This window comes from Alexandromys fortis, unplaced genomic scaffold (genome assembly GCF_014885135.2).
Source record: "Alexandromys fortis isolate MF-2015 unplaced genomic scaffold, M_Fortis_MF-2015_v1.1 scaffold_159, whole genome shotgun sequence".
Lineage (NCBI taxonomy): Eukaryota > Metazoa > Chordata > Mammalia > Rodentia > Cricetidae > Alexandromys > Alexandromys fortis.
Genome location: NW_026068031.1, coordinates 1896243 through 1907984, shown reverse-complemented (window position 1 = coordinate 1907984; position 11742 = coordinate 1896243). Strand labels below are relative to the sequence as shown.

The 11742-nt window shown below is 46.2% G+C and overlaps 1 protein-coding gene across 2 annotated transcripts in view; it reads left to right on the top strand.

Annotated features, from left to right (window-relative positions):
- Zfyve1 (zinc finger FYVE-type containing 1) overlaps positions 1–11742 on the top strand; it is a 61805-nt gene that overhangs the window by 24829 nt on the left and 25234 nt on the right. For both annotated transcript variants that reach the window (XR_007595758.1, XM_050164532.1), the window contains exons 3-4: positions 5154–5658; positions 11403–11617. Coding sequence is in view for 1 of the 2 variants with exons in the window: in XM_050164532.1 (XP_050020489.1) it covers positions 5154–5658; positions 11403–11617 (720 nt within the window). In the remaining variant the exon portion in view is untranslated. The remainder of the gene's footprint in view (positions 1–5153; positions 5659–11402; positions 11618–11742) is intronic.

The window sequence follows — 11742 nt, the reverse complement described above, 5'->3', positions numbered from 1 at the left end:
CACCCCCAGTCAAATCCCCCTCCCTCGTCAGCCCAAAGAGCAGTCAGGGTTCTCTGCCCTGTGGGAAGTCCAAGGACCACCCTCCTCCATCCAGGTCTAGTAAGGTGAGCATCCAAACTGCCTCGGCTCCCACAAAGCCAATACGTGCAGTAGGATCAAAAGCCCATTGCCATTGTTCTTGAGGTCTCAGTAGTCCTCATTGTCCACTATGTTCAGTGAGACCTGTTTTAACCCAGGCTTTTTCAGACCCAGGCCAGCTGGCCTTGGTGAGTTCCTGATAGAACATCCCCATTGTCTCAGTGTGTGGGTGCACCCCTCGCGGTCCTGAGTTCCTTGCTCGTGCTCGCTCTCCTTCTGCTCCTGATTAGGACCTTGAGATTTCAGTCCGGTGCTCCAATGTGGGTCTCTGTCTCCTTTCATCGCCTGATGAAGGTAAATATTCAGGAGGACTCTTTTTTGTTTTTTAAGACAGGGTTTCTCTATGTAGTTTTGGAGCCTGTCCTGGAACTCTCTCTGCAGACCTGGCTGGCCTCGAACTCACATAGATCCCTCTGCTTCTGTCTGCTGAGTCCTGAGATTAAAGACTTAAAGGCATGCACCACCACTGCTCAGCTCACTTAAAAAAAAATTTTTTTTAAATACCTGGAGGGACAGCCGTGGGTTCTGGGAACCGAACTCTTACATTTTTTGTTGTGAGCCTAGCCTTTAATGGCTGAGCCATCCCTCCAGGCCCACTTAAAACTTTTTAACTTAGCATTTTGGGTAGAGTCTTACTGTGTAGCCCAAGTTAGTCTTGAACTTGTGGTCCTTTTCCTTCCATCTCCTCAGTGCTGGAATTACAGATCTGAACTCCTGTGGCAGTTTCTGGGTCTCTCATTTCTCTGGGCTGTCAGCTAGCTCGGTAGCCTGTCCCCAAGCTTATCAAATGCTGCAGTATTCAGCTCTGTGGAAGGGATGGGGCAGGTGAGGGGAATGATTAAAGTTTCCAGCAAGGTGTAGATCTGGAGTAGCAGGCAGACTGATTCCTAAGTGCCATGCATGCAGAGATAAGGCAGGACACAGCCCTGTGCTCTCTGCAGTGTGAGCCCTGTCACTGCAGGATAGTTAGTGAATTATTGGTATTGTCATCAGCATTAACGGAACGCACTTAATAATCTTAACAATGGTCACATCATTAATAATGAGTATTTCACCTTGATGAGATTAGAGGAGACAATGTTTCATCTTCACACCCAGTGGTCTGTCTGCATTTCCATTCTCTTTGTCAAGCTGCAGACACTTTAACCAGACTTGTGGGTTTTTTTTTTTTTTCTCTCATGGCTGAAAGAAGTTGGTTATAAAGGCTTGTCACTCCTGCTAGAGGTGGTTGCATATACCTTTAATCCCAGCACTTGGGAGACTGAGGCAGAATCTCTTGAATTTGAGGCCAGCCTGGTCTCCAGAGTTCCAGGGCAGCCAGGGCTGCATAGAGAAACCCTACCCTAAAAAAACAAAAGGCTTGTTACTCCTGTGGCTAGAGGAGACCTGTGTGATGGAGTTATTGATGTGGGGTTCTGGAGTCTGAGTAGGGGTCCTGAGGGGGGCTTTCTGAAACTCTATTCTAGATTTTAAAACAACAACAACAACAATAACAAAAAACCCTGACATATTGAGAGAGAGACAGAGACAGAGACAGAGACAGAGAGAGAGAGAGAGAGAGAGAGAGAGAGAGAGAGAGAGAGACTGTGTGTGTATATGTATGTACTCTGGCTCTTGAGTGCATGTATGGCGGGTGTGAAGAGGTTGGAGGATTCCTGATTACAGGGTGGTAGAAGTGAGCCATCCCGCCCCTGCATGTTCTTTAGATTGTCAGGGGGGTTATGAATGTGTGAAGTTGGAACCGTAAGCTCCTTAAGAACATCACATACCACAAATCCACCCTTTATTGTATTTCAGAGTTGCCATTTCAGTCTGAGGATCAGATGTGGGGCCTTGTACATGGCTGACTAGTCTTGTTCTACTGCACTTGACCAGTCCAGATTGTTTTTTTTTGTTTTTGTTTTTGTTTTTTTGAGACAGGGTTTCTCTGTAGCTTTGGAGCCTGTCCTGGAACTCCCTTTGTAGACCAGGCTGGCCTCGAACTCACAGAGATCCGCCTGCCTCTGCCTCCCGAGTGCTGGGATTAAAGGCGTGCGCCACCACCTCCCGGTGACCAGTCCAGATTGATCTTTAAAGCGTGCAGTTCCCTGGCAGCCCATGCTTGGTCTGATCCCCAGCACTGCAGATGAAATAGTAACCGGTGAGCTAGAGCGGTGCAGTTAGTTTTTTCATAAAGCCTGCAACCCAGGACACCGTGTGATTCCAGAACATTTTCGTCACCCTGAGCAGAGACCTTGTCCCTATTAACAGCCTCTCCCTGTGTCCTCCTCCCCCAGCTGCTGGCAGGCACTATCTACTTCCTGCCTTATGAATGGGCTTTTTCTGAACATCTGATATAAATGGGTCACATCATATGTGGTTGTTTCTGTCTGGTTATTTTGATTTAATTTCATTTTCCTATAATCATGTTTAGCATATGTAGGTACTTAGTTTTTTTAGTCTTTCCAGCATGTCAAGCAAATATTGATCAAATACTGATAGTTTTTTACTTACTTATTTATTTATTATGTATACAATATTCCTTTCATGTATTCTTGCTTGCCAGAAGAGGGCACCAGATCTCATTATAGATGGCTGTGAGCCACCATGTGGGAATTGAACTCAGGACCTCTGGAAGAGCAGTCAGTGCTCTTAACCTCTGAGCCATCTCTCCAGCCCAGTTGTTTACTTTTTGTTGTTGTTTTTGAGACAGGATTTGTCTGCATAGTCCTTGCTGTTCTGGAATTCACTTTGTAGACCAGGCTGGCTTTGAAGTCAACATAGATCTGTTTGCTCTGCCTCCCGAGTGCTGGGATTAAAGGTATGCGCCACCAACACCTGGCAGATAATTGTTTACTTTTATGTCCTAATTTTTGACATTTTTAAAAAATATTTATTATGTATACAATATTCTGTCTGTGTGTATGTCTGCAGGCCAGAAGAGGGCACCAGACCTCATTACAGATGGTTGTGAGCCACCATGTGGTTGCTGGGAATCTAACTCAGGACCTTTGGAAGAGCAGACAATGCTCTTAACCACTGAGCCATCTCTCCAGCCCAATTTTTGACATTTTTGTCTAAATGTTATTGATAACAATGAAATTTTTATTGAAACTTTTATAGTACTATTATTGTGCACTCACAGTCAATAAAAACACCCTGGGAATTTCTACAGAACCAGGTAGTAAGGACACATTTAAGCAATGTCTTAAAGGTGAAAATAATGGTTGCAATAATGAATGGAAAAGAGCTCATCCTTTTTTATGGCTAAATAAAGTCATTGTGGGGATGTACCCCATTTTGTTCATGCATTCATCGGTTGATAGGTGGTGTCTGGGCTAGATTGACGTTTTGGTCGGTACGGATAATGCTGCTGTTTATGCTACACAGAGAGGGTTTCTGTGGATATGTGCTTTCTGTTGTGGCAAACACCTTTAATCCCAACACTCTGGGAGTCAGAGGTGGGTGGATCTCCGAGTTAGAGGCAAGACAGGTCTACATAGTAAGTTCCAGACCAACCAGGTCTACATAATCAGACCCTGTCTCAAAAATAAACCTAGAAGTAGAAATTCTGAGCCATGGCAATCTTGCATATACTCTTTTCTTTATTGCATTTTAAAATTGTTGTATGTGTGGTTGTTTTGTCTGAATGTATGTCTGTGCACCTCCTGCATGTTTGGTGCCCATGGATGCTAAAAGAGGGCGTTGGAGCCCCTGAAACTAAAGTTAAAGGTTGTGGCTGGCTGCTTTGTGGATACTGGGAACTGAGCCTGGGTCCTGTAAAAGCAACAAGTGCTTTCTGGCCCCAACTTCCCCCTGCCTCTTATCTCTCCTTCCTCCTTTCCTCCCGTTCCTTCTTTCTTCCTTCCTTTTGTACATTCACACACACACACACCCCACATATACATACATAATTGGAAAAGAAGCATTTCTGTTATTTTTTGATGTAGCCCAGGCTGGCCTCCAACTTGTGATTTTCCAGTCTCAGCCTCCCTAGGAGGATTACAAACATGTGCTGGCATACCTGCTTTTTTTAAATTAACTATTTCTGAAGTGACCGTGCCATTCTGTGTTCCTGCAAGGAAGGCTGCAGTTTCTGTTGTTGCTGACACTTGTTAATGCCTTTTTGAGCATAGCCATTCTGTTAGGTGGGGAAAGTGCTGACATGGTTTTGATTTGTGTTTCCCCACTGGTGAATAGTATGCAGATTTCATGTATGTATGGCCTTTTCCAGATCTTTGGAGAAATATCTGTTCCAATTCTTGGCTTTTTTAAAAAAAAACAATGCACTAATTTATATTTATTTTGTATGTATGACTGTTTGACCTGCATATATATATTTACTCCACATGCATACCTGATGCCTTTGGAGACTAGAAGAGGGTATTGGAACCCCTGAGGCTGGAGTTACAGATGATCGTGAGCCAAGATAAGGGTTCTGGGACTTGGAGCCCAGTCCTCTGGAAGAGCAGCCAGGGCTCTTAACCACTGAGCCATCTCTCCAGCTCATCTTTTCACTGTCTTGGTGGCTTTACAGCACATGGTCTGAACTTAAACTATTTGTCTGTCTTTTAGAAACTGCTGCTTAATTCCACGATTAACATGTTTTCTTTTAAGAACTTTATGGTTTTAGCCCTTTATTAAGTTTTTTCAGTTATGCAGGTCCCCTTGGAAGCCAGAAGCAGGCATTTGATCCCCTAGAGCTAGAGTTAGAGTTATGAGCGTTTCAGTGTGGGTTCTGGGAACCAAATTTGGGTCCTCTGCAAGAGCAGCAAATACTTTTAACCACCAAGCCATCTCATCAGCCCCTGGTGTTAGCTCTTCCTTGACTACCAAGTTCCTCCACTGACTGAAGCTTCAGAGGGTCCCATGAGCCCTTTGCTAAGGGTAGAGCTGGGACTTCCTTTTCCTTCCACTTCAACAGGTCAGAAAGGGCCTCTGCCCTGGGAAGCATTTCTGTTTTTTATAGCAGTTAGTTTTTCAGTTTCCATATTTTATTGTCTTTTCCTTTTTTGTTGTTTTTTTGTTTTTTGAAGGTAACAAATGAAGAGGACTTTATTAGGAAATTGGACTGTAAGCCCGATCAGCATCTCAAGGTGGTTTCCATTTTTGGAAATACTGGTGATGGAAAGTCTCATACCCTCAACCACACTTTCTTCTATGGCCGAGAAGTCTTCAAAACCTCCCCTGCTCAGGAGTCCTGCACGGTGGGAGTGTGGGCAGCCTATGACCCAGTCAATAAAGTAGCAGTGATAGACACAGAAGGGCTCTTGGGGGCCACTGTGAACCTAAGCCAGAGAACACGGCTGCTGCTGAAGGTCCTGGCCATTTCCGACCTGGTCATCTATCGAACTCACGCAGACCGGCTGCACAATGACCTCTTCAAATTCCTCGGGGATGCCTCGGAAGCTTACCTGAAGCACTTTACCAAGGAACTCAAGGCTACCACTGCACGCTGTGGCCTGGATGTCCCCTTATCTACCCTGGGCCCTGCAGTTATTATTTTCCATGAGACCGTGCACACGCAGCTCCTGGGTTCTGGTGAGTAGACAGTGCTGTCCAGAATGACCTTTTTGAGAACAAGGAGGTGCATCCTCTGGGATGCAATATGGCGATGGTGGGATACTCAGGAAAACTTGTGCCCAGGCAAGACTGAGAAAATGTTCCAAGAGTAATCAACTATGGCAAGGATTAGGACATGCTAGTGGACTAAAGACCTGTGCTATTGGGGTCAGATGTATTTCCTTGCAATATTGGTAGCAAAAGCTCGGTCAGAATAGCATCAAGAGAAACTAGAAGAGCCAGGAGGAGTGATGCATGCCTAAAATTCTAATATTTGGGAACCTGGGGCAGGAGGATTATGAATTTTAGGCCAACCTGGGTTACACAAAGAGATCTTGTCATACTCAAAACACAAGAAAGGCAGGTGTGGTGGGGCATGCCTATAGGCCCAGCCAAGGCCAGCATGGAACTCTTTCTCAGATAAACCAGAAAGGAAGAGATGCCCAAAGGCACTGTCACTGTCACTATTAAGGTCGTGAGGATGCTAAAGATTTTCTTTCCAAGAGTTTCCTAGTGGGAAGCAGGAGGGAGTGCAGAGTGGTAGCTAGTGGCTCACAGGGAATTTCTGCGAATTTCCCTTCATAAATATCTAAGATATTGGTGTGCTGACGAGATGATTCAGTAGAGAGGGGATAAATACAAGAAAGAGGCCGGATACCTCCATGCTGGAGGTTCTGGTTGAACCCTGAGCACCGAAAAGAAAAGTGAGAAGTGTGATGGTCCATGTCACAAGCCACCTGCTTGGGGTGACTTCTGCCGGGCCCCTAGCCGAGGTGGATTCCAGCGTTCCAGGGTAGGAACGTGAGAATTAGAATTTTTAGACAAAAAGAACATAGATATAGGAGAAATAAGAGACAAAAGCATAGGATAGTGTCAGGAGTCCAGTGAATACTGAAATTGCCCGTGTTTAATTTCCATTTCATTAAGTGCCTTATCCCGAAAGGTAGGAGTAAGATTAAAAAAAAAAAAACCTGCATTGACATGATACAAACAGGTCAGTTGAAAGATTATGGGCTACATTTTTAATTAAGCATTTTGTCTCCAGAACAAGACACCCTAGACCAAAACATTCTATAGGCAAATTAAAATTACTCCCTGGGTGGAATCTATCTTCCTAAGGGAATAGAAACTTAGTTGGACCTTTGAGGTAGAAATAGATCTACTTTACCTGAAGTAACCAGGTCTGGATATTAGCCACACCTGCCCTTTAGTCAAGATAGAATGGACCTATACCTCTGGGCCCTGTCAGGTACACACCTGTGATCCCAGCACTTGGGAGGCAGCAAAATTACTGCAAGTTTGAGGCCATTCTGGTCTACACAGTGAGACCCCATCTCAAAATAAAAATGAAAAGAGCAGAAGCAGCTGGAATGACTCAGGTGGGGGAGTTGGCCTAGAACATGACACTCCACCGGTGTCACGGGAGAAAGGATGGAATGTATGCAGACGTATGTGGTATATATGTTACCTTAGCCTTTGTTTTCTTTGAGAAATACGGAACAATCTTCAGGGGCAACAGTAGTTACTAGATGTGGTAGGGATAGTAGTCTGGCCTTTAAAACAATTATACTGCTCACATCTGTTTATTCAGGCATAAAAGTACCCATATCATGTTCTAGACAGTGAGGTGTAGAGCTAAAAGCGCCTACCCCCAGTCTACTTGGAGAGACTGTGTGGGTCTTGGTTTTGTGTCACATGTAGGCGTCGGGGCCGTGGGAGTAGAGAGGAGGGACCGCACATGTTAGTGGGGTCTTCAGAAGAGGAAGTAGGGCCTGCAAGTTGAGTCTCAAATAGACAGAAGAAGGGGAGAACATGTTCCTAGAGGGGCAAATCCCTGGGAACCCTAGAGCAGCCGCATGCGGGGAACCGCAGCTGGGTCTGCAGTCGATTCCTAAACCCTAGCATCAGCCCTTCAATGTCCTCGCTGTCTGCCTCCCAGAGGGCTCTCCTGAAAGAAAAGCTTCATTTATAATTTAGATATCCAGGCTTATGATATTCCTGCTTGCTTTCTATTACATCAAAATGTAGACCAAGCCAAGAAAAAAAAAAGTAATCAATAGCTGGATATGGGCATCTATACCTGTAATCCCGGCACTTAGGAATCTGAGGCAGGAGGAGCTCAGGCCAGCCTGAGACAGTGAGACCCTATTCCAGAAACCAAAATAAAAACAAATGTAATCTAGACTCCTAAATGTGGTGTTCTGTCTCACCCCTGTCAGTGTGTCTGGCCACTGGTTGTCTCCCCTTGGCCCACTCCTCACTCTGTGTGTGTGTATGTATGTATGTGTGTTTGCCCATGTGCACATGCAAGTATTTATGTATGTGAACACACACACATACACACTGACACGCTTCCCACTAGCTGTGACACCTTTTCTGTGTCCTCACCTTGACAAACACCTTCTGTCCGTCTGGATCATTTGCCCCAGCTAGCTGTCCATCTCTTATACTTAGCTCTCATCTGGGCCAAGCCTTTCCTGACTCTTCCTATGATGTGCTCGTTCCCACACCCTAGTGTCCCATCTGTCCTCTCACCCGCTCGCCTCTCCTCTGGAGCCATCCCGTGTGTGCTTGTTTGTTTTTGGCGTTTTCTCCATGAGAACGGAAACAACATGAAGGCAGAAACGTTGCCTACCTTCTTTACTGCTGTATGTGTGTTAGAGAGCCCAGATGAATGTTTGCGCACAGATGTGTGTTGAATGATACATGAAGAGTTGTGCCCATCTGAAGAGTAGTTGTTTGTGTTAGAGGGGGCTAGAAATACTTGAGGATCAGACCATGGGAGGTCTTGGATGAGTTCTCTGTAGGATCTTGGGCAGAGCCCTAAATAATGTCAGATCTGTATTTCAGAGCACCACTCCCTGCCCCCAGCAACAAGTAAAGGAGCATGTCTTGTGTTGGGGAGTCTCTATGGTAGTCAGGGAGGAAGATACAGGGGCTGAGCCATGACTGTGGTGGTAAAAGGGCAGACTGGACCAGAAGAGAGGTTGTTTCGATAGGCCTGGGACCACTTGTTTGTGGTGGTTCCAGTGAGTCATGACCTTCCAGAGTGAAGGAAGAGACAAAACAAGAAATGTCCCTGAGATTGGTAAGGAAGCAGGAAGTGCTGTCTCTGGATCACCCCTGTGATCAGCCCTCCTAAGTCATTCTGGGTCTTTAAGGGCAAGGTGTGTCTGCTCCGGCTCTCGTAACAGCCAGCCCACAGAGCCGTCTTTGTTGCCTTGTGCTGTGCACCGTGCTGTGTGCAGCAGCCCCAGATGACAGCACAGAGAACTGCTTGCAGTCTGTCACCAAGACAGTCCTAGCAGAATTGGGGTTGAACCAAGGTCTTTGAATTCTAAAGTCCAGAACCTTTTCTGGAGTAAGAAGGCTTCTTGAAGCCTTAGGACAGAGCAAGAAGAGCAGGGTAGGAGGTGGGTCAAAAAGTGGGCCAATTGATCACTGCAGTTTTCTTGTTTCAGAGCTGCTTAGTTTCAGGTTTCTCTTCCATCTTGCTTTTCTGGATAGAGGAGTGCTAGGTAGGAGTTGAATAGGAAAATGAATGGCAGGTTGAATATTCCTTATGCAGAATGCTTGGGACCAAGTAAGATTGCGGGTTTTGGGTTTTGGGATGTTTGCAAAGCCTTGTGAAAGGAACATGCTGAACCTGAAGTGTTCTCCTGATTAGTTTCAGAAGTCAGCGCGACAGAGCCCAGGGTTGTCTAAGGGAGTTGGGGAACAGGCTTGTTCAGATTTGTCTATGGGCACTTTTCTGAGATTTTTTTTAAGGGTATGATGCAATGTCTATGAGGGCCAGAAGAGGGCCTAATATCCTCTTGGAACTGGAGTTAGAGGGTTGTTACTAACCATGTGAGTGCTGGGATTTTGGACCTGGTCCTCTGAAGGGCAATCAGTGTTGCTTTTACCGAGCCATCTCTCCAGACCATATTTTCTTAAGAAAAAAAAAATAGGTGTGGGTGTTTGGTCTACATGTATGCCTGTCTACCACATGCATGTCTTGATTCCTGAGGAGGCCAGACTCCCTAAGACTCCAGTTACAAATCACTGTGAGCCGCCACGTGGGTGCTGGGAATTGAACCTATGTCCTCTGAATAAGCAGCCAGTGACCTTAACCACTGGTCCATCTCCAGCCCCAACCCCTGTTTTTTGATTGCTAATTAGTACTGTGGACAGTGCCATCCCTCTGCAGGCAGGCCTAGGCTGTGCAGAAAAGTCAGCCACAGGAATCAAGCTCCAGGACAGCGCTGAGATCGTTTCTGAGTTAGGATATTCATTTTAGGAATACACTGCCTGGGTTTAGCTGTACAGGTGAGCAGACGGATTCATTTGGGAGCAGTGATTGTGTATTCAGGGAAAAGCGTGAGGAGATGCTGGCATGAAGGATAGCCGCCAGGTCAGGTTCCTGGGCTGATCTGGAAGAAGGCGGGGACTAACACCCCCACCACTTCTTGTAGATCTCAGCTGAGCTGGGTGTAGGGAGTAGGTCCAGAATTCTGATGGCTGCTAGTTAATGCCTGCCCCTTTCAATTTGAACTAGTGTCTCCAGTGTCTACGTGATTTTATTACAGTGTTGGAGGAAGGTAAGCCAAAGCATCTGTCTAAACACACCCTTACCTCTGAAAGGTACACTGCCTCTGCCTAGCTGCTGGACAGGTCTGTGCGTGAGCCACTTCCCCTGCGCTGCTAGCTTGCCACAGCTTTGCAGCTTCATCTTTTTTTTTTTTTTTTTTTTTTTTTTNCATCCTTGCTGCAATCACACGAGGCTTTAATTGATGAGATGAGACGAGAACCAGTGCACTGGGGCCGAGACTCATAACCCACTCAGGGGAGAGGTCGACCCCGAGTGACCGGGAGAACTGAATTTTTTATTTTTTATTTTTTTTTGGTTTTTCGAGACAGGGTTTCTCTGTGGCTTTGGAGCCTGTCCTGGAACTAGCTCTGTAGACCAGGCTGGTCTCGAACTCACAGAACTCACAGAGATCCGCCTGCCTCTGCCTCCCGAGTGCTGCAGCTTCATCGTGCAAGACCAGAGTTCTCGAAGTATAAAATTGTGAGTGCTCACTAGTAGACAACTGGCTAAGTATATCCACAGGCTAGAAAACGGTGTAGCTCCTAAAGAGAACAAGGCTCTTCTTCAGTGTATAGTGTAACAGGCGGGTACGAAGCAGGCTGAGTATGGACGGTAAGTGTGGCAGAAAGGGTGAACGTGTGGGATGAGGAAGACACAGACAATACTTGTCTTTCCTTTTATGCTGACATGTCTACATTTTTCTTCCAGTGAATCCTTTTCAAGATTCTTCTCAGTAGACATACAGACAAGTGCACGTTATACCACAGTGTGTAAGGCGGTGCATCACACACCCGTCAGCGGCAGCTTGTGAGATGCCCATGTCCTCTCCTTGCTCCTTACCTGTAATTCTTTTTTTTGGGGGGTGGGGTAGGGTGGGGTTGAGACAGGGTTTCTTACAAAGAAACAGCCCTGGTTGTCCTGAAACTTACTATGTTGACCAGGCTGGCCTCAAACTCACAGAGATCTGCCTGCCTCTGCCTCCCAGGTGCTAGGATTAAAGGTGTTTGCAACCATTGCCCGACGAAATGCTATAATTCTAAACATGTGCTTTATGTACGCAGAGTAAAATTTATCTTATGTTTACAATGAAACAAAGGTGTCTTGTTTTCAAGAAAGGAACTCGTCGCCCACATGCCTGTTTCTTTTTGCACAGATCACCCCTCAGAGGCGCCCGAGAAACTCATCCAGGACCGGTTCAGGAAGTTGGGCCGCTTCCCCGAAGCCTTTAGCTCCATTCATTACAAGGGAACGAGGACATACAATCCCCCTACAGACTTCTCCGGGCTTCGGCGCGCTTTGGAGCAGCTGCTAGAGAACAATACCACCAGGTCTCCCCGGCACCCGGGGGTCATCTTCAAAGCCCTGAAGGTCAGTGGGCTCCTGCCCTAGGTACTTCTCAGGAGCATGCTAGTGCAGGTGCTCCAAGGCCTGGGCTGGAAAGAGTCCCTTTGGTAAAGAAGAGGAAGTGCGAGTGGAGGTCATATGCCTTCAGC